General features: G+C 43.0%; 1 protein-coding gene and 1 long non-coding RNA gene across 3 annotated transcripts in view; one reads left to right on the top strand and one right to left on the bottom strand.

Moving 5' to 3' along the window:
* LOC116411527 overlaps positions 1-7181 on the bottom strand; it is a 31068-nt gene extending 23887 nt beyond the window's left edge. Inside the window, exon 1 of the long non-coding RNA XR_004223166.1 lies at positions 7085-7181. This is a non-coding gene — a long non-coding RNA (uncharacterized LOC116411527). The remainder of the gene's footprint in view (positions 1-7084) is intronic.
* Positions 7182-7228: 47 nt separating this feature from the next.
* taf2 (TATA-box binding protein associated factor 2) overlaps positions 7229-23279 on the top strand; it is a 55038-nt gene continuing 38987 nt past the window's right edge. For both annotated transcript variants that reach the window (XM_018095172.2, XM_012965181.3), the window contains exons 1-10: positions 7229-7531; positions 8864-8918; positions 9416-9576; positions 12981-13099; positions 13549-13690; positions 13816-14047; positions 15656-15840; positions 17566-17679; positions 18084-18183; positions 19803-19888. In XM_018095172.2, coding sequence (XP_017950661.1) covers positions 7479-7531; positions 8864-8918; positions 9416-9576; positions 12981-13099; positions 13549-13690; positions 13816-14047; positions 15656-15840; positions 17566-17679; positions 18084-18183; positions 19803-19888 — 1247 coding nt within the window. In that variant the 5' untranslated portion in view covers positions 7229-7478. The remainder of the gene's footprint in view (positions 7532-8863; positions 8919-9415; positions 9577-12980; positions 13100-13548; positions 13691-13815; positions 14048-15655; positions 15841-17565; positions 17680-18083; positions 18184-19802; positions 19889-23279) is intronic.

The raw sequence follows: 23279 nt of genomic DNA, 5'->3' as shown, positions 1-23279 counted from the left end.
GTAGAAAGAGAAGAGTGGTGTCTCTGAATAGCTGAAGGTGTGCACTTTTCGTAAATATATAGATTTTGGGGGTTATTTCACAGGTAGGGGGGGTTAACACTGAAAAACTGCAGGTAGTGCACATAGAGCGTAGCCCCCAAAATTTCAACTGAAATTGCCCTTATGCATTGCCCCTGTTTTGGGGCATTTGGTGGCCACGTCTTTATGTGCTCCCATACATATGGGGTATCGTTTTACTCAGGGGAACTTGCAGATTGATGGTTAGTAAGATTTTGGTAGTTGCCATGGAGATTTTGGGGAGAAATCTAGGTTTGTATCTGGTTTTTCCTTGATTTCTGACCAAAGCGCTGACTTCTGCAAGGGACTGCGGCCACAATTTTCCATGTAGAAAGAGAAGAGTGGCGTCTCTGAATAGCTGAAGGTGTGCACTTTTTGTAAATATATAGATTGTGGGGGTTATCTCACAGGTAGGGGGGGTTAACACTGAAAAACTGCAGGTAGAGCACATAGAGCGCAGCCCCCAAAATTTCAACTGAAATTGCCCTTATGCATTGCCCCTGTTTTGGGGCATTTGGTGGCCACGTCTTTATGTGCACCCATACATATGGGGTATCGTTTTATTCAGGGGAACTTGCAAATTGAGGTTTAGTAAGTTTTTGGTAGTTGCCATGGAGATTTTGGGGAGAAATCTAGGTTTTTTATCTGGTTTTTCCTTGATTTCTGACCAAAATCTAGGTTTGTATCTGGTTTTTCCTTGATTTCTGACCAAAGCGCTGACTTCTGCAAGGGACTGCAGCCACAATTTTCCATGTAGAAAGAGAAGAGTGGTGTCTCTGAATAGCTGAAGGTGTGCACTTTTCGTAAATATATAGATTTTGGGGGTTATTTCACAGGTAGGGGGGGTTAACACTGAAAAACTGCAGGTAGTGCACATAGAGCGCAGCCCCCAAAATTTCAACTGAAATTGCCCTTATGCATTGCCCCTGTTTTGGGGCATTTGGTGGCCACGTCTTTATGTGCACCCATACATATGGGGTATCGTTTTATTCAGGGGAACTTGCAGATTGATGGTTAGTAAGATTTCGGTAGTTGCCATGGGGATTTTGGGGAGAAATCTAGGTTTGTATCTGGTTTTTCCTTGATTTCTGACCAAAGCGCTGACTTCTGCAAGGGACTGCGGCCACAATTTTCCATGTAGAAAGAGAAGAGTGGTGTCTCTGAATAGCTGAAGGTGTGCACTTTTCGTAAATATATAGATTGTGGGGGTTATCTCACAGGTAGGGGGGGTTAACACTGAAAAACTGCAGGTAGTGCACATAGAGCGCAGCCCCCAAAATTTTAGCTGTAATTGCCCTTATGCATTGCCCCTGTTTTGGGGCATTTGGTGGCCACGTCTTTATGTGCACCCATACATATGGGGTATCGTTTTATTCAGGGGAACTTGCAAATTGAGGTTTAGTAAGTTTTTGGTAGTTGCCATGGAGATTTTGGGGAGAAATCTAGGTTTTTTATCTGGTTTTTCCTTGATTTCTGACCAAAATCTAGGTTTGTATCTGGTTTTTCCTTGATTTCTGACCAAAGCGCTGACTTCTGCAAGGGACTGCAGCCACAATTTTCCATGTAGAAAGAGAAGAGTGGTGTCTCTGAATAGCTGAAGGTGTGCACTTTTCGTAAATATATAGATTTTGGGGGTTATTTCACAGGTAGGGGGGGTTAACACTGAAAAACTGCAGGTAGTGCACATAGAGCGCAGCCCCCAAAATTTCAACTGAAATTGCCCTTATGCATTGCCCCTGTTTTGGGGCATTTGGTGGCCACGTCTTTATGTGCACCCATACATATGGGGTATCGTTTTATTCAGGGGAACTTGCAGATTGATGGTTAGTAAGATTTCGGTAGTTGCCATGGGGATTTTGGGGAGAAATCTAGGTTTGTATCTGGTTTTTCCTTGATTTCTGACCAAAGCGCTGACTTCTGCAAGGGACTGCGGCCACAATTTTCCATGTAGAAAGAGAAGAGTGGTGTCTCTGAATAGCTGAAGGTGTGCACTTTTCGTAAATATATAGATTGTGGGGGTTATCTCACAGGTAGGGGGGGTTAACACTGAAAAACTGCAGGTAGTGCACATAGAGCGCAGCCCCCAAAATTTCAACTGAAATTGCCCTTATGCATTGCCCCTGTTTGGGGGCATTTGGTGGCCACGTCTTTATGTGCACCCATACATATGGGGTATCGTTTTATTCAGGGGAACTTGCAGATTGATGTTTAGTAAGTTTTTGGTAGTTGCCATGGAGATTTTGGGGAGAAATCTAGGTTTGTATCTGTTTTTTTCCTTGATTTCTGACCAAAGCGCTGACTTCTGCAAGGGACTGCATCCACAATTTTCCATGTAGAAAGAGAAGAGTGGTGTCTCTGAATAGCTGAAGGTGTGCACTTTTCAGAAATATATAGTTTGTGGGGGTTATTTCACAGGTAGGGGGGGTTAACACTGAAAAACTGCAGGTAGTGCACATAGAGCGCAGCCCCCAAATTTTTAGCTGTAATTGCCTTTATGGCATTGCCCCTGCTTTGGAGTGTTTGGTGCCCATGTCTTTATGTGCACCCATACATATGGGGCATCATTTTATTCAGGAGAAGTTTGTCTTTCAAATTTGCCTTTGTTAGAAAATTTTTATGAGATTTTTTTTTGTCAAATCCACATTTGATCATGCGTCCAAGTTTACGTTTTAGAAAAAAAAAAAAATGTCAAAAAAAGCTCCAAATTGCACAATGCACTGACAAAAAGTATTTGGCTTTTGAGAGAAAACTACATTGCACCTAGAAACCTGAAGGTCTGTAGTTTCTAAAGATACCGAACATGAGGGGATATTTTAGATTTACATATAAGTTATGCTGCATCAACTGTTACAAGCGCTTTTCCGCTTTGTTCTGGTGTGATATTGTACTAAGTATTGCTTTAGTTTGGGGGTTACTTCTGGACAGGAACTGTGGGGTACCACCACATATTTGGTATCGTTGGACTTGGGAGTATCAGGGCTTTTACAAACGACAAAAAAAAGTGTGTAAAATTAACTTTTCTATGGAAAAAAACCTCAAAATATACAGAAATTTTTCATAATTTTTTTTTTTTTTTACATATTTCACCCAAAATACACATCATATCTCCAGAAAAGTTATAAAATTTGATATGTATGTCGAAGCCCAATTAGTGACGAAAAAAACGATATATAATTTCCCTAGTTTCATGGAGGTTTTCCTACCAAAAAACATTGTTAAAGTGAATGAGTACAAAATGCTTAAAAAACGTCTGGCACTGGGGGGAACCGAAATGACGAATTCGGCTGGCACTTAAAGGGTTAAGCTGGCCATACACGTGGCGATCTCACGATGTTTCGTACGACCGTCGGTCGCACGAAACATCGTCAGATCCGCCACACACCATTCAGGGCTGAATCGGCAGGTAAGGAGGTAGAAACAATAGGATTTCTACCTCCTTCTGCCGATTCAGCTCTGAAGGGAGAATTTTGGTCAGGCGCCTTCTATGGCGCCCGATCAAAATTTTCTAACTTGGCCGATCGGCGAGCCGACCGATTTCAGCAGCTTCCTGCGATATCGGTCGGCTCGCTGACATGCCATACACGCACCGATTATCGTACGAAACGAGGTTTCGTACGATAATATCGGTGCGTGTATGGCCACCTTTAGTCGGATCGGGAACTGCATCGGCTCGTTGATGCAGTCCCCGAACTGACTGCACCCATTGCCATCATTATAATTCGAATTAGCCTAAATTTGCCCCATATCACCCACCCCTAAGTGGGGATATCGGGCGACCTCGCCAAACGAGCGGATCTTAACGTGTATGGCCACCTTAAGTCAAGCTTATTTAAGGTAGTTTCAACAGGATGGAGGACAGAAATTTCAATATCAATCTATTTCAATCCACCTGACGCATTTACAGTGGCCACATACTTTACATAATTATACTTCTGCAGTGATATCTCCTATTGCAAACATTATTTTAATAAAAACTTCTGACACTGTAACAGGGGTGGGCAAACTTTTTGGCTCACGGGCCACATTTACTCACCCCCGGGCCGGCCAGGGCCAGGCCAGCGTTGAGCCCCCTTCGTCTCTTTAATTCCGTCCCGCCAATGACACCAAGTCTTGCGTGATGAGAATTGGCGTCGTCGGCGGGCCGGATTAAAAAGGCCAAGGGGCCGGATGTGGCCCGCGGGACGTAGTTTGCTCACCCCTGCACTAGAGAAACAGAAAAGAAAATAAAGCTCCTAGTCCGTTCTTGTTTATTAACCTCTATATGTTTCCAGGAATATCTCCCAGGGTGACCGCGTCTTTACAAATTTGTCTTGTGTCCCTTGAACACTGCTGATCAGCTCCTCCATTCGCTTAACATTCCCCATCTCTTTGACCCACTTAGTTATAGTCAGGGGGGAGATGGATCTCCAATGGCAGGGTATCACTGTCCTAGCAGCCCCTAAACAGTAAAATGCCTATTGAGGGGTCTGGTTTCAAATCTAGGCCAGTGCAAGAGGTTTTCACGTTGAATATTTGTTCCCAGAATGGAGTCAATAAATGACATGACCACCAAAAATGTAAGGGGGTCCCCACTTCAACCCCTCACCTCCAACACTGGTCCGTAACAGCAGGATAAATTTTGTGTATCCTATGAGGACATTTATACCATCTCGTAATTACCTTATAATTTGTCTCTTGGGCTTTACATACTATAGAAAATTTGTAAGATAAAATCAATTTGCCCATTGGTCGTCTGTATAGAGTTTGTAATTCTTTCTCCCATTTCTTTGTAAATGTATGTAAGGTAATATTTCTGTTAGTAGCAAGTAGCTTATTTGTTATAGAGATCAGATGTTTAGGAGTTGTTTGTGAACATAATTCCTCAAAGGGAGTGAGAGGGAGGTCTGTCATTTTTTTGTTACCCGGATCTGTTATCCAGTGTTGGAGTTGTGCATATTTCAGCTGAGCCAGAAAGGTGTCTGCTTCTTGGGGCATATTGTTACTCCAGTTTCCTTCTTAAAGTAGAAGGAAAGTCATTTTGGCATGTTACTACCAATAGATTCGCCACATTAGTGCCACCTAGAACGCTATATTTATTCTGCTGAAAACATTACCATACCCAAGTAAACAGCTTTAGAAGCTTTCTCTGTTTGCTTAAGATAGCAGCTGCCATTTTAAGTAGCTTCCTGCCTGCAGTCTCTAGCTGTTATAGCTCAGATCACACATTATCATTATTATTAACATTTATTTATAAAGCGCCAACATATTCCGCAGCGCTGTACAATAACACATTCCTAAGGGAGGGGGGAGCAGGAGAGGGGAGAGAACTGTGCAGACTCTGGCCCCGGGAATTAAGGATGTTTCTGAGAGAGGAAGTCAGACACTGGAACATCATGTTTACAAAAAAAGAGACAAGAAATTCTGTGTTTCTTTTGATAGAGGACTCAGTAGTGCAGCATTACTGTAACATACCTCCCAACTGTTCCAATTTTTGCGGAACAGTCCCTCTTTTGACAGTTTATTTACATTTAATTAAATAAGTGGGCTTTTGGCATAGAGCCCAAAAAGGTAAAAAGCCCCCCCAGCACTGAGATACAATTGTAACCAATAAGCTAAACAGAACTCTTGGGGGAACTGAGACTTGCAGCTTAAAGGGCAATTTCACCTTTTTCAGCAAAACTGTAATAACACATAAAACAAGACCCCAAAACCCCCAGAAATATGTTCAAACTTTTAATAACCTGCCAAATTTAGTCAAATGGTAGTGGTATTTAGGGGGTGTGGTTACAAAAATGGGCATGGTCAAAAATTGCTGCGCTACGTGCACCATCCATTATCCGGAAACCCGTTATCCGGAGAGTTCTGAATTATGGAAAGGCCATCTCCCATAGACTCCATTATAAACAAATAATTCTAATTTTTAAAAATGATTTACTTTTTCTCTGTAATAATAAAACAGTACCTGTACTTGATCCCAACTAAGATATAATTACCCCTTATTGGGGGCAGAACAGCCCTATTGGGTTTATTTAATGGTTAAATGATTCCCTTTTCTCTGTAATAATAAAACAGTACCTGTACTTGATCCCAACTAAGATATAATTACCCCTTATTGGGGGCAGAACAGCCCTATTGGGTTTATTTAATGGTTAAATGATTCCCTTTTCTCTGTAATAATAAAACAGTACCTGTACTTGATCCCAACTAAGATATAATTACCCCTTATTGGGGCAGAACAGTCCTATTGGGTTTATTTAATGGTTAAATGATTCCCTTTTCTCTGTAATAATAAAACAGTACCTGTACTTGATCCCAACTAAGATATAATTACCCCTTATTGGGGGCAGAACAGCCCTATTGGGTTTATTTCATGGTTAAATGATTCCCTTTTCTCTGTAATAATAAAACAGTACCTGTACTTGATCCCAACTAAGATATAATTACCCCTTATTGGGGGCAGAACAGTCCTATTGGGTTTATTTCATGGTTAAATGATTCCCTTTTCTCTGTAATAATAAAACAGTACCTGTACTTGATCCCAACTAAGATATAATTACCCCTTATTGGGGGCAGAACAGCCCTATTGGGTTTATTTAATGGTTAAATGATTCCCTTTTCTCTGTAATAATAAAACAGTACCTGTACTTGATCCCAACTAAGATATAATTACCCCTTATTGGGGGCAGAACAGCCCTATTGGGTTTATTTAATGGTTAAATGATTCCCTTTTCTCTGTAATAATAAAACAGTACCTGTACTTGATCCCAACTAAGATATAATTACCCCTTATTGGGGGCAGAACAGCCCTATTGGGTTTATTTAATGGTTAAATGATTCCCTTTTCTCTGTAATAATAAAACAGTACCTGTACTTGATCTATTAAACTTAAACTATTATTAAATTATTTTTTAATATACTTAAGTTATGGAGATCCAAATTACGGAAAGATCCCTTATCCGGAAAGCCCCAGGTCCCGAGCATTCTGGATAACAGTTCCTATACCTGTGTTTTCTAATAACTTTTAAACTACTGAAAATGTTTACTATACCTGGGAAAGCTGTTTAGAACCCTTTCATTGCACAAAAAAAGTATTTTTAAAAAGCTTTGAACTTCTCTGAACATACACCACGACGTTACAAATCCGATTTGTGCAGCATTGCCCACAATAAAGATGGCTACTCACACTCCAGCATGCAGCGTCATTTCCGGTGCAGAACCCGGGAGTTGAAGCTGAGGCGCCGGAAGGCGGAAGTGCTGGGGATGAGGTACATGCCGGGACTTTGATGGAGCGCGGGAGAGGAATTTGATCGCCGCAGCGCTTCTCCCGTTACCATAGCAACTGTGGGGCAGCCGGGCCGGGGCTCGGAGGCATGAAGCGAGTGCTCACATAAGCCGGGAATCGGCTGGCAGCTGTGTGAGGCAGGACTGCTCAAACCCGCACAATGAATAGGAAGAAAGGGGACAAGGGCTTTGAGAGCCCCCGACATTACAAATTATAAGTATTCTCCTTTATGGTCATTTTATTGTGCCTGTCAGTATGTGCTGTCTTGTGTTATTGTGTGATACTTACATACCTGCGGGGGGGGCATCTGAGTCTCACCCTCTTATTATAAATCTTCCTCTAGCAGTGACCTGTGCCCCCCTGTGTGTCTGTACCTGTGCCCCCCTGTGTGTCTGTACCTGTGCCCCCCTGTGTGTCTGTGCCTGTGCCCCCCTGTGTGTCTGTGCCTGTGCCCCCCTGTGTGTCTGTACCTGTGCCCCCCTGTGTGTCTGTGCCTGTGCCCCCCTGTGTGTCTGTGCCTGTGCCCCCCTGTGTGTCTGTGCCTGTGCCCCCCTGTGTGTCTGTGCCCCCCTGTGTGTCTGTGCCTGTGCCCCCCTGTGTGTCTGTGCCTGTGCCCCCCTGTGTGTCTGTACCTGTGCCCCCCTGTGTGTCTGTGTCTGTGCCCCCCTGTGTGTCTGTGTCTGTGCCCCCCTGTGTGTCTGTGTCTGTGCCCCCCTGTGTGTCTGTACCTGTGCCCCCCTGTGTGTCTGTGCCTGTGCCCCCCTGTGTGTCTGTGCCTGTGCCCCCCTGTGTGTCTGTGCCTGTGCCCCCCTGTGTGTCTGTGTCTGTGCCCCCCTGTGTGTCTGTGCCTGTGCCCCCCTGTGTGTCTGTGCCTGTGCCCCCCTGTGTGTCTGTACCTGTGCCCCCCTGTGTGTCTGTACCTGTGCCCCCCTGTGTGTCTGTACCTGTGCCCCCCTGTGTGTCTGTACCTGTGCCCCCCGTGTGTCTGTGCCTGTGCCCCCCGTGTGTCTGTGCCTGTGCCCCCCGTGTGTCTGTGCCTGTGCCCCCCCCGTGTGTCTGTGCCTGTGCCCCCCCCGTGTGTCTGTGCCTGTGCCCCCCCCGTGTGTCTGTGCCTGTGCCCCCCCCCGTGTGTCTGTGCCTGTGCCCCCCCCCGTGTGTCTGTGCCTGTGCCCCCCCCCGTGTGTCTGTGCCTGTGCCCCCCCCGTGTGTCTGTGCCTGTGCCCCCCCCGTGTGTGTGTGTCTGTGCCCCCCCCGTGTGTCTGTGCCTGTGCACCCCCCGTGTGTTTGTGGCTGTGCCCCCCCCCCCCCGTGTGCCTGTGGCTGTGCCCCCCCCCCGTGTGCCTGTGCCCGTGCCCGCTCGTGCCCGTGCCTCCCCGTGTATGGGGAACACGTGTGTGGCATATTCCGGGTAGAGCGTGCTGTCTCTGCTTTATTATATTTTGCTTATTGTGCAGATTTCCTTGTGCCACATTTAGGCTGAAGAGGAACACGCCCGGCTCTACCAGCAGATATAAAGTAACCGCTTCTCTTTCTCTTATCATTTACGACCCACCAGGTAGTCTGCATCAACAACGTCAACTTCCAGAGAAAGTGCGTGATAGTAAGTACATGCAGGAGTACCTTATCCATGGCACGCCAGCCCTCCCCGGCACATACAGCTGCCCTGTTTCATTCAATGGCAGGAATATCCCAGCAGCGGCCAATGTGCTGTTTAGCTGTAGCCTCATCCTCCCGCTGCCCCTGCAGGGAGCCGCTACACAGCGTTTAGTCACTGCCTTTCTTATTGCGCTGCTACTGATTTCATGCTCATAAGGATTAGGTCTAAAACTCCTTTTCCATAGATGAACACGCAGTAAACACCATTCTGCTACCTTTCAAAAATCTATAATTTGGGTGTATTTTTCATGTTGCGCTGTGCACTGATAGGTGGATGCTGTGTAGGTCAGTGCATTCTGTGGGGGTGGAAAGCAGCAGAACATGTTTTTCATAAGAATAGTCATTATATGACACTAGCCTTATGATCTGATTTTGGTTTAAAATGATTTATTTCTCTCTCATAATCCATTTCATTCTAACATGTTCCTTTGCACATCCCAGGGCTATGTGGAACTAACCATATGCCCCATGGTAACCAGCCTGAACAGGATCAAGCTGAACAGCAAGCAGTGCCGAATATACAGAGTGCGGGTGAACGACCTGGAAGCTGCTTTCATATACAATGACCCAACCCTGGAAATCTGCCACCATGAGTCCAAACAGTGAGTTTCCCAGGACCACTCCATACTGAGATACTAAGGCAGTGCTTGCGTGTGTATTCTTAATGTCTGCTGTACTGTCTTTGTAACCTCAATTATAGTGTGTATTAGAAGAGACTGTGGTGGTGGTTTATAACAGCTGGGCAAATTTGCACCCGGGCAGTAACCTATAGCAACCAGTGATTAGCCGCTTTCATCCTGCTGCAGGTAGAGTATTGAAAGCAAATATCTGATTAGTTGCTATGGATTACTGCCCAGGTGCAAATGTGCCAGCTCACCTTCCCCTTTGATGTTGCTCCCAGTGGCCAAAAAGTAGGTGCCATTTTTACATTTCTGGTTTGGAGACAAGTTTTGAAAGCCCAGAGACACAGTTTTACTCCAAGCAGAGTCTCCTGTAGGCTTCCAGTCCACATGGGGCTACCAAATAGCCAATAACAGCCCTTATTTGGCATCCCAAAAGATTTTTTTTTTTTTTTACATCTGAACCAGGCTCATGAGTAGTAAAGTTTGGAGATCCCTGGTTTAGATTCTTCTCCCAGTAAGTACTAAGCACCAATGTGCAGCTGTACTATATATATATTTTATCATCGCCGCATATTTATAAAGTGCCAACATAGTCTGCAGCACTGTACAATAAATGGCTGTATACATTGAACATACAGTCTTACATACATAAACAAGAAACATACAACAAGTACTAATTTAAAAACTGATCCTGTACTTGGTTATATCAATCTGAAGTAATAGCAAGTTAGTAAAATGAAATTAAAAATAGAGAAACTATTGATTCTTTGAATGACAACTTTATTACTTGCAGTTTGCGTCTGTTTTTAATTTTGTATTGTATATGTGTCAGTCCTAGCTAGGGACACAGCACCCACACCTATGTTACAGATTTAAAGGTATATTTATAAACGCTTCCATATTTGGTTAATCTGAGCCAATGCTCTCTGTCTTTTATTGTGTTGCATTATATGAGCGTCATACATTCATACATGCGACAATAATTATCTGAACCACAAGGGGGCAGCACAGAATAGCGGAAAAGCAGTTAACCAGAATTTATTTCCATTGCAAACTTTATAAACGCATTAACACAAGAATTTTAGTGGGTGCTTACTGTTCATTGAGCACCTTTTATTTACACACACACACACACACACACTGACTATATGTATTTGTTCTACTGTGTGTGTGTGTGTGTGTGTGTGTGTATATATGTATATATAATATAAATGAGAACTGTGTGCTGTGTAACTGATAGCCTTCAAGAGCAGCCTGTCACCCTGGGGTGGGTAATATGAGTGATTTGACAATTTAGCCCCAAGGCTGAATATCAAATCATAATAAGGGCCTATACAAATCCATCAGCAGTTCCCTCCCAGATATAAATTAGGCAGGCTGTCAGTTTGGCTGTTCATTGGCCTTTCACCATTGAGTCTTTATATATCTAAAGCTGGCCATACATGTTAAGATTTTAGTCTTCTTCCGACGAACGTTCGGATATTGGTTGTACGTTTAAATATCTAACTAAAAAACTAACATTCGGACAGAAGCTGTAGGATAAAGTCAGATGCAATCTGCACATGTATTGTGTATCATTATCCCACTGAAATTTTCTAACCTGGCTGATTGACTAAGCAACCGATCTCCATGGTACGAAAATTATCAGGACGATAATCCTGAGCCCACACACGGTCGGCAAATCGTATGAAACCTTATTGGTACGTGTATGGCCAGCTTTAATCTTGTCAAATAGATTGAGATACCGATACTTCTGTAATAAAGAAAACTTTCTGGTGTTATTATTATCAAGCGGCTTTTGTTTATAGGAACAGCAAAAGAATGATGCAGCCCCGCCCATTAATGCCGATTTCCATAGAAGAGCAATTGGGGTTGCTGTCTAGCAGAGCATATGGTATTTTATTCCAAATGTGCTGATTTCAGGCCAATATTCTATTTACCAGCCTATAAAATTGTGCTTGCTGGACGGCAGTCGATAGTTTTCTGAGAACTAATTTATAATTCTGCTTTTGACTTTGCCTGGAGTGACTCCAGTCCCCTTGGTTTCATAACAGATTTACCATAATAGGTCTGACTCAAGCTGGGTATTCTATAGCAACATTGAAAGTAGCAAACACATTGCCAGAACCCTCCCTAAGCAGCCCAGGCTCCAACAGTGCACTTGTGTGTGCCTGTATACTAGCAGTGTACTCATCTCCCGTGGCATTGGCCTGTTTATGCTCTTTCTTGCTACATATTTTGGCCAAGCAAAGAACCTTCAAGGGTCCCTCCTAAGGGACTGAACCCCCAGCCAGATGTGGCCACATTAATATAGGCACTGATTAATGTTCAGCCAAGGCGCTGATAGAGTGATGGCAGGATGTGGTACATTTTATTAAACCAATTTGCAATCATAAAGCCTGTTTGTATAAGGTGTGGAATTCTCTCATGTTCCCATACAAGCAGTAATTAAAGTAATTAAAGAAGGTCACCAGGTCTGAACTGGGAGTCAATACAGGCCCTGACATTCCAAGTACACAGAGGCCCAAATAGCCCCCCCCCAGCCCAATAAATAGTGACTGTCTGTGGCACTTTACAGCAGCCCCTCTGGCATTTGTCAGAACCTGCTATTTTACTACATCTCTTTTCACTATATTTCTTGCATCTGTTGTCTTCACTGATTGTATGCAGAAAGCCAAGATTATTACAAAGTAATCACAGAAGGCAGACTTAATTTATACTGAGATCTTATTAGGATAGGGCTATGCCGACAGTATTGGTAAGGAAACAGTGGCTGCCCAAAAAGGGATCAGTGACCCATATATCGCCCTTTCATTAAATTAACCCATGTTTCAATATCTCCAGATTAATGAGCTCCAACTTAATCCAGACAGACTGCCTGCAAGTTGAAATATAAGGCTCTGAATTGTAAGGCTGTACCTGTACCGTATCTGCTCCTGGAATTAAATCCTGGTGGTGGTTGGTACCATTGCTGCTTTTGCTAGAGGTTAAGCCTTCATTATGCACATACATGAGTGTATTACTGAGCGTGCCCCTTCCCCTGGTTAGTAAGTGACAGCAGCCCAGACTATGTGCTGTGCATCTGCTGAAAAAAAAATGGGGAGCTACTGGGGCATCTTCAGGGGCCCAGATATTCTGTGCAAAAGGACCTTGGGCTGGTACAGAACCCTAGAACATAAGACATTTCTACCCTACTTCTTTGTTAAGCTTTAGTTCTCCTTTATACTGCTTATTGGCAGGCAGAACAGGGCTTGTTAGCGGTGCTTTTTGGCATTTGCAGAAGATTTTATAATCTGCCTCTGTATGTAATTTTCTTCTTTACAGTTAATGATCTTAATATGTGTTAACGATTATTTTGTTTTGCTCTCTCTCTATTATTATAGGAGGAACCTTAATTATTTTTCCAATACATATGCAGCTGCAGTAACTGCAGTAGATCCCGATGCTGGGAATGGAGAACTCTGCATTAAAGTTCCATCCGAATTGTGGAAACAAGTAGATGGTATGTTATCATAATGGACTACAGATCACTGGTAGAACTATAAAGGAAGCGACTCAGCATCCGTGGGGAGGGCTTGGGGGATAGGAGCCTGGACTGCAATTCTGCTTCCTCTATAGTTGCAAATAAATCACCCCCTCCCCAGCCCCTCTCCTACCTGTGCGCATGGATCGGGGGGGAAGCGAGGGACACTGACTGTTCAACGATTTTTTTTAAGGGGGTCCAGTTCTTATAATTTTTTCTTAAAATCTAACAGTGAGTGCACTGCCATGCTTGTTCAACTGACTGCAACTCTCTGTATCCTTCTTTTAGCTCAGTAAAAGCTATTGTGAAAGGTTGAACTGCTGGAGTTAATCAATGAGACAAATATGATTTAATCGGGATATATTAGTGTGTTAGCTTTACTGTCTGAGGGTATTGCTCCTAAATCTACTTTTCTGTGATATCTGCAGAGTTAAAGAGCCTAAAGGTATACATTGAATTCTCTTTGGATCAGCCAAAAGGTGGACTCCATTTTGTTGTGCCTAATGTGGAAGGCAGCATGGCAGAACGAGGGGCTCATTTGTTTTCCTATGGATACCAGAATTCCTCCAGGTAAAACTACTTAACTAATGTCCTTTTTAAGAGACATTTCAAGTAGGATTGTGACTTGTTCTTCATATTTATCAGGGATTATCTGTATTGCGATTAATTTTTTTCCCACCTTCCCTTTATTGCAGGTTTTGGTTCCCTTGTGTGGATTCTTATTCAGAGCTGTGCACGTGGAAGCTGGAGTTTACCGTGGATGCATCCATGGTGGCTGTTTCCAATGGAGATTTAGTAGAAGTAGAGTATACCCATGACATGAGAAAGAAGACCTTTCGTTATACACTAACCATTCCAACTGCTGCCCCTAATATCTCTCTTGCTGTTGGGCCATTTGAGGTTCTTGTTGATCCGTACATGCATGAGGTAAGATGCCCACACTCTGTTTGACTTTAATGCCTACGCACACACACACACACACACACACATATATATAATATATATATATATGCCAATACATTTTTCCTGCAGAGACCAGGCTTTGTAGCTTTAATTTGCACAACAATGCCCAACAGTTTTATCATGCTGCCTTCCAGCCCCTCACCCATTTGAAGTGATTAGAGATAGCGTGCAATTGTTAAAGGGGAACTATAACAAAAATGAACATTTAATACGAACTTCATCATACTGATTTAAGAAACTTTCTAAATATAATAAATTAGAATGTTCTACTGTTTCTGTTACTCTTCACACTTCCTCTCTTAGCATCTGTCTCATTATGCTGTCTGGAGTCTGATTGTGATTGGCAGTTAGGTTTAAAGGAGAAGGAAAGGCTAAGTCACTTGGGGGTGCCAAAATGTTAGGCACCCCCAAGTGACTTAGATAGCTTACCTTTTACCCCGGGCTGTTGCCCCTGTACGGAGAGAACAGCACCAGCCCGGGGTAGCAGCGAGCGCTTCCTACTTCCTATTCGCTTGCGTGCGCATGCGCAGTAGAGTGAAAAGTCGAACTTAAACAAGAAAGTCGGCTTTTTTTAACTCTACTGCGCATGCGCCGGCCCACGGATTTCGCCGGCAGAAGAAAAAGGAAGGAGGAAGCGCATCGCTACAGGTACCCTGGGCTGGTGCTTTTTTCTCCTAACAGGGGCATCAGCCCAGGGTACAAGGTAAGCGATCTAAGTCACTTGGGGGTGCCTAACATTTTGGCACCCCCAAGTGACTTAGCCTTTCCTTCTCCTTTAATATATCTTTTAGGGGGCTCCCTTTCCTCTGAGGTGTATTAGAGCTAACTCAAATAACTGATTTCAAAAACAAGCAAAATCCAACAAAATAACTGACTTTGGCACAGATTCTGCACATGGAAAGAGAGGCTTTCTGGTGATTTTAAATGAGTGAGCAAGGTGGAACCCCCCCCCCCCCCCAAATGTTCTTTATTTTTTATATCCAGTTTTTGATTTAGTTAGCTTTTTGTTCAGCAGCTCTCCAGCATTTCTCCAGAATACTAGTCCTATTGAGCAGGCACCACTGCTTTTTTCATACATTCACATGTGTGCTTTCAAATATAAAAACACCACAAGAATCTCAAAGCTGTCAAGCAGACAAACAAGTGCATGTTTAAAGTAGATGACAGACAGCAAAAGTTTGGTGCAGACAGCTACAAGGCTGGCATAGAGCTAGTGGCTAGTAGTCCGCAGCAAAAGCAGAAAATGAAGGTTGCCGTAGACATAGACAGGGGAATCTTCAAGGGGTGGTTCACCTATATGTTAAATGAAGACCAATTGCAACTTTCATTGAAGATGAACAACCCCTTTAATGCATGATCAGGATTTGAAGTATTTAGTTGTAAGCATTATGTTTCATATATCAGTAAAGTAATACACTTGTAAGGTCATTGATTAGATCTAATGGAATGCATATATGTGTGATACTCAGTATCACTTTAGTGTTCCAGAGAATATTTTTGCCTACTAAGTGGTAGGGGGTTAATATTTTCTAACAATTTTTCTTAATTTGAGTAATTATTCATTCCATCCAGGTGACCCATTTTTGTTTACCTCAATTGTTACCGCTGTTGAAGCACACTACCGCCTACCTCCACGAAGTGTTCGAGTTCTATGAAGAAATACTGACCTGCCGGTATCCGTATTCCTGCTTTAAAACTGTTTTTGTTGATGAAGCTTATATTGAAGTGGCTTCTTATGCATCCATGAGTATTTTCAGGTTAGTATGAAATATTCTCCTACCTTACACCTACACTTGCTTCTTGCTATACATATACTTTTTATTTCAGTATTTAAAGCAAAATAAACCAGGTGCTTCGGAATATGTTTATAAATATGTGGCGGTAATATTGTTGTGGTATTATTTATGTTTTATTGCAAATATTTATAACTATGTTAAAATGTTTAACTCCCATTTATTTTGCCTTGAAAGGGGTAATATGCTCCCTTTAGTTCAACATGAGTTCAATGAACAGGGCTTGTACTGAACATACTGAAGTTACTCCATTTTTGGTTCTTGCAAGGGAGAGCATTGGATTACCAGTGCAAAATCTGCCTACTTGCCTAATCTGCCTCACAAAACATCACAACTCCGCCCCTGCAATGTCACAACTCTGCCTCTCTGTTGCATTTCCCTTGTCTGCTCTACTTCCCAAAGCCTGTAGACAAAGGTGGCAACCTTAGTCATAGCATAGGGTGAAGGAAGGGTGTTGTATATTGGTAATCTACCATGCAAGGACCAAACATGGAGTAAAGGTCCCCATACACAGGCCGATAGTAGCTGCCGATATGGGTCCCTTGGACTGATTTGGCAGCTTATCGGCCCGTGTAGGGGCAGAAACGAGGGGCCTGCCTGACTGACATCTGGCCTAAAATTGGCCAGATATCGATCGGCCAGGTTAGAAAATTCAGTCGGATTGGGGACATCATTGGCTCGTTCATGCAATCCTCAAACCAACTGCCCCATTGCCGCCAACATAATTCGGCCCTGGGGCCAAACGATATAATTTTTTTTTTTTACCTAAACGCTCCCCGATATCGCCCACCCATAGGTGGGGATATCGGGTGAAGATCCGCTCGGATCTGTCCGTGTATGGGCACCTTAACTTCAGATTCTGTGTTTGCCCTGTTTCACTTAAGAAATAACTTACATTTTTAAGCAAAATCTATGTAAAACACAAGCCCTAATTATTGAACAAGGAGGGTATACTGTATATTTATGGTTGATGAGGGCACAGTTTGTTTCCTCAGTGTATTTTGCATTTATTTTTAAACATGTGGCTTTAAAAAAAGGCCCTGGTTAAGTGGGGAGACAATAGATACCACTAAAAAAAATATGGTTACAAAATGTTCTTCCCAAACAGGTGTTCCTTTAGTTAAATAGGCATTTGCAATTCTATTATGCTTAGGCATATAATTCTAGGGCATGCCCAGTTCAATGTTTTGGCTGCCAAGATTGCAGCTGTGGGTCGGCTTGTAGGGCGAGATGATAAGTGCCTAAATGAGTTAGCTGCAGTCTGCCATTCTAGGGCAGATGTTTTCACATTTATTGTGCTTAGTTCAAAATTTTGCACCTACCCCCTAAGCCTATAATATAATTGCAGATACATAATGGCCACCATCGTTGGCCTTCAGGGTTGGCCCCCAGTTCTACTGTATTGGATCCCTCTAGGGGTGGGTAGCACCACAGAGCCATTGTTCTATGGAAAGAGCAGACTGTATAATGAATTACTGCCCCAAATGGTCAGGCTGTGGGGCCTTAACACACTTTAGGGGCTTCTAGGCCACCCATAGAGACTAATTGCAAAGATTATCTTCCCTCATTTATTTCACACACGTTATCCTTGGGAACAGAATCATAGCAGAGGCATTAATAGTCTTAATCACTTCTTTTTTTTTTTTTAATTTTTTTTTTTTTTTTTGTCCCTTCTCTTTGTTTCCGTAGCACAAACCTTTTGCACAGCTCCATGATTATTGATCAGACACCAGTGACCAGGAGATATTTGGCACACTCTTTAGCCCAGCAGTTTTTTGGCTGCTTTATTTCAAGGATGTCCTGGTAAGCAAAGAACATTCAGTTCTAGACAAATTTCTTTTCATTAGTAGAGCGGCGCAATATCAATATTAATATGGATTGAACATGCCTACACTTGTGGGCAGATTTATTATGCTGTGTAAAAAAACAGCGAGAAAATTCACCACACAGGCTTCGCCATGTAAAAAACGGTGTAAAATCGGCGTAATTGTTTTACACGTTTTTTTCTTCCACTGGAACTTACGTAAAATAACGGCGTAAAAAGTCTCATCTTGTCACAGCCCCAGGCCTCTTTTCCTAGCAACTCTCCCCCTAAATGTATAAATTAGATTAAATGGTATACGCAATCTAAAAAGAAAAAAAATTCTAACTTCTTATTTCTGTTGGCTTTTTTTTTTTTTAACTGTGTTTTTTGTTTGTATTTGCAGGTCTGATGAATGGGTTTTGAAAGGGATATCTGGCTACATTTATGGACTTTGGATGAAAAAAACATTCGGTGTAAATCAGTACCGACACTGGATTAAAGATGTGAGAACATCACTTGAACTTGCTTTTGTCTTTTTTATAAAAAAAAAAAAGACCAGAGACTGCTAGGGACATTACAGTTTGTCAGAATGTCAACCAGCTCCCCCCATGGTGTAGGGTTTGCCAGGATTCGTCATGCACGACATAAAAAAAGAAAACATTAAAGGAGATATTCACCTTCAGACAATAAACAGAATTGAATCAGTCCCTGTCAATAAAAAAGAAAACCTTTTTGTAAGTCATCTTTATTGTTTGAATTATTTAGTTTTGAAGATTTACACTATATAAACTGTGCCCCACCGATGCTAAGGGCTCTGGCACACGGGGAGATTAGTCGCCCGCGACAAATCTCCCTTGTCTCGGGCGACTAATCTCGCCGAGTTGCCATGACCTGCCATCCCACCGGCGAACATGTAAGTTGCCGGCGGGATGGCACACGCGGCGGCGCGATTTCCCGAAAACCTGGAGTTTTGTCACGGGCGACTAATCTCCCCGTGTGCCAGAGCCCTGAAACTCCATTACCAGCCAGTCATATCAAAGATATGAAAATGAAGCGGGAGAGGAAAGGCATGAGCAGTACCGATTTTGTTTTGAACTTCTATATTGGGTTCCCTGCATGTCATACAGTCAGTTGGGTCAGAGATCCCCTGCCTGTGGAGGGAACAAAGAGGGGCTTATTTGTCAACACTGGGCAGATTTGCCCATGAAAGTATCCCATAGCAATCAGTCAGTGATTGGCTTTGTTCGGCCAGCTGAAGGTAGAACAATGAATGCAACAATTTGCTTTGTTGCCATGGGTTACTGCCCACAGGCAAATATGCCCACTGTTAATTAATGACCTCCACTCAGTTTAAGCATCGGTGGGGCACAGCTTTTATGGTGTGTATCTTCAAAACTGAATATTTAATATAATAAAGATGATTTAGAAAAATGTTTTTTTCTGAAAGGAGCTGTTCAAATGCAGACTATTGTGCGAAGATGAATATCCCCTATAAAAACACACAAATGAAACTGGTTGCTATGAGTTACAGCACCTTGGCATACTGAGCATACAAATATTGGGTGAATTTGCACATAGGCAGTAGCCTATAGCAACCAATAAATGAATGTTTTTTATTTTCTGGCAGCTGCCGATTGAACAGTAAAAGTAAAGATTTAATCGGTTGCCATAGGTTACTGCCCAGGCACAAATTTGCCAAGTGTATATAAATGAACCAAAGTGTCTATTATTAGATAACCCCCAATGAAGTATCACACAGGTAATATACTGATACCTTTGTAAAAGATTCACATGAATAATCAGAATCCTAATTTCCGTATGCCAGTTAGGCCACAGAGGGGTTAATGAGAACCTTGCGGTGAATAAATTTCAACTTCTGTGTTTATGTGACAAAACTTCATGTGATTTTAAAGTATTCGGATTCTGTTTGGCCAGGCACGTGTATTTGGCCGGATCTGCTGAAATAGGCCGATTCCTGGATTCAGTGCATCCCTAGTAAAACACATAAGGAAGGTCCCTGCCCCATGTAGAATATACTCCAACTTCTAGATCAGCGTTAATCACATATAAAGTTAATTCCACCGTTTCCTTAATATATTCTCCGCTTGCTTTGTTTTGCCAGGAACTCGACACGATTGTTGCGTACGAATTGAAGACCGGTGGGGTTTTACTGCATCCAATATTCTCATCGGGGAAAGAGAAGGACAAGTAAGTTATTGTACGGTTTTCATCGAGCCGTAAATCTTGGTGTAATTCAAGAGTAAAAGAAAAATGATAGAGTTGGAAATGACATATTCCCAGATGTTTGCCGCAACCTTAGGCTTTGCTTACAGCCCAGTGCTCTAAAAATGGATGAAATGATCATTAGAGAACATATTGTGGGCTTAACAGATTTAAGGGCTCGATTATGAATGGAAGGTCCATGGCAGCTGCCCCTTTTTGCTTCCCCCCTAAGGACAACTCTCCTGGAGGTGTTTTTTTTTCTTTTTTTATTCATTATATTGTTTATTATACACCTAGCACTGGTCCTCCTGATGTTACTTGGAGATATCACCTTGATTAGCGTTATTCTTATTAATTGGTTGGTGCTTGTGTCCAATAAATGTCAGGTAAACACTGGTTATTTTGTGACAGTTTCCCTTTAGGCAGATAGTAAACTGTGGGGATGCACATAGTGATCATTATCCACCTTTTAGCCCCCTTAAGTTAGCTGCATACAGATAAAGCTCTTAATTACGGGAAGGCCATCTCCCATAGACTCCATTTTAACATAATAATTTACATTTTAAAAAATGATTTCCTTTTCCTCAATAATAATAAAACTGTACTTGTACTTGATCCCAACTAAGATATAATTACCCCTTATTGGGGGCAGAACAGTCCTATTGGGTTTATTTAATGGTTAAATGATTCCCTTTTCTCTGTAATAATAAAACAGTACTTGTACTTGATCCCAACTAAGATATAATTACCCCTTATTGGGGGCAGAACAGCCCTATTGGGTTTATTTAATGGTTAAATGATTCCCTTTTCTCTGTAATAATAAAACAGTACCTGTACTTGATCCCAACTAAGATATAATTACCCCTTATTGGGGGCAGAACAGCCCTATTGGGTTTATTTAATGGTTAAATGATTCCCTTTTCTCTGTAATAATAAAACAGTACCTGTACTTGATCCCAACTAAGATATAATTACCCCTTATTGGGGCAGAACAGCCCTATTGGGTTTATTTAATGGTTAAATGATTCCCTTTTCTCTGTAATAATAAAACAGTACCTGTACTTGATCCCAACTATGCTATAATTAATCCTTATTGGAGGTAGAACAATCTTATTGGGTTTTGTTAAAGTTTAAGTTATTTTTAAGTAGACTTAAGGTAGGAGATCCAAATTACAGAAACACCCCTTATATGGAAAACTCCAGGTCCCGAGCATTCTGGATAACAGGTCCCATACCTGTACAGTGACTGCACAAAACATATTTTATTGTACCTTTTGGTATAGGCACTGCAAATAAGATAAAATCAAAAGGCTGCTACTGAAAGGGTTAACTGGTGGAGCATTGCTCAAGGGGCCTTATGTAATGCTATGGGATGTCAGTCTAAATCTAAATGAATGCTCAGTGCTGCTGCCAGGGTGTGACGAAATTTACCAGCACAAGCGACGCAAAGTCAAGTATCCAGTAATTATAAACTCTGTGTATTTTGGCCATTAAATAATCGGGCTGCATTATAAATATGGGGGAGAAACCGAGTGGCCGTCCCCACTTGTTTACAAAGCTTTCTTGGCTGCTTCTTAAAGTATCAGGCTCCGATGAAATCCCCAGTCTAATGCATGGAAACAGCCTTGCTGGCACTACTAACTCATAGCCAACGCACGCCTGCTGGGCACAGGGCTTTACTTTCCTACATGTAAAGTCACCCCCGTGCCACAGGCATCTCCACATTAATGGCACATTTACTGAATTGTAAGAAGGGCACATGTTAACAAGCCACCTTATGTAAGGGCTCTGGGACACGGGGAGATTATTCGCCGTATGACAAATCTCCCTGTTCGCGGGTGACTAATCTCCCCGAAATACCATCCCACCGGCGACAATGTAACTCGCCGGTGGGATGGCATACGCGGCAGAAGTTGCTTTGAGAGGAAACTTCAGCGATTTCGGGGAAATTGCGGCGCAGCATATGCCATCCCATCGGCGACTTACATTCTCACCGGTGGGATGGCATTTCGGGGAGATTTGTCGCCCGCGAAACAGGGAGATATGTCGCAGGCGACTAATCTCCTCGTGTCCCAGAGCCCTTACATAAGTTGACTTGTTGAGTTAAAGGAACCGCAACACCAAAAAATGAGAGTGTATAAAAATAATTAATATAGTATGTACTATTGCCCTGCACTGGTAAAAGTTGTGTGTTTGCTTCTTAAACCCTACTACAGTTTATATAAATACCCTGCTGTGTAGCCCCGGGGGCAGCCATTCCTGCACTGGTACAGCTGGGGTGTTTGCTACAGAAACCCTACTATAGTTTATATAAATACCCCACTGTGTAGCCCCGGGGGCAGCCATTCCTGCACTGGTACAGCTGGGGTGTTTGCTACAGAAACCCTACTATAGTTTATATAAATACCCCACTGTGTAGCCCCGGGGGCAGCCATTCCTGCACTGGTACAGCTGGGGTGTTTGCTACAGAAACCCTACTATAGTTTATATAAATACCACGCTGTGTAGCCCCGGGGGCAGCCATTCCTGCACTGGTACAGCTGGGGTGTTTGCTACAGAAACCCTACTATAGTTTATATAAATACCCCGCTGTGTAGCCCCGGGGGCAGCCGTTCCTGCACTGGTACAGCTGGGGTGTTTGCTACAGAAACCCTACTATAGTTTATATAAATACCCCGCTGTGTAGCCCCGGGGGCAGCCATTCCTGCACTGGTATAGCTGGGGTTTTTGCTACAGAAACCCTACTATAGTTTATATAAATACCCCGCTGTGTAGCCCCGGGGGCAGCCATTCCTGCACTGGTACAGCTGGGGTGTTTGCTACAGAAACCCTACTATAGTTTATATAAATACCCTGCTGTGTAGCCCCGGGGGCAGCCATTCCTGCACTGGTACAGCTGGGGTGTTTGCTACAGAAACCCTACTATAGTTTATATAAATACCACGCTGTGTAGCCCCGGGGGCAGCCATTCCTGCACTGGTAGAGCTGGGGTGTTTGCTACAGAAACCCTACTATAGTTTATATAAATACCCCGCTGTGTAGCCCCGGGGGCAGCCATTCCTGCACTGGTACAGCTGGGGTGTTTGCTACAGAAACCCTACTATAGTTTATATAAATACCCCGCTGTGTAGCCCCGGGGGCAGCCATTCCTGCACTGGTATAGCTGGGGTTTTTGCTACAGAAACCCTACTATAGTTTATATAAATACCCCGCTGTGTAGCCCCGGGGGCAGCCATTCCTGCACTGGTACAGCTGGGGTGTTTGCTACAGAAACCCTACTATAGTTTATATAAATACCCTGCTGTGTAGCCCCGGGGGCAGCCATTCCTGCACTGGTACAGCTGGGGTGTTTGCTACAGAAACCCTACTATAGTTT

The sequence above is a fragment of the Xenopus tropicalis genome, chromosome 6, assembly GCF_000004195.4.
Source record: "Xenopus tropicalis strain Nigerian chromosome 6, UCB_Xtro_10.0, whole genome shotgun sequence".
Classification (NCBI taxonomy): domain Eukaryota; kingdom Metazoa; phylum Chordata; class Amphibia; order Anura; family Pipidae; genus Xenopus; species Xenopus tropicalis.
Note: the sequence above shows the minus strand (reverse complement) of the source record. Positions and strands in the feature narration are given on the sequence as shown.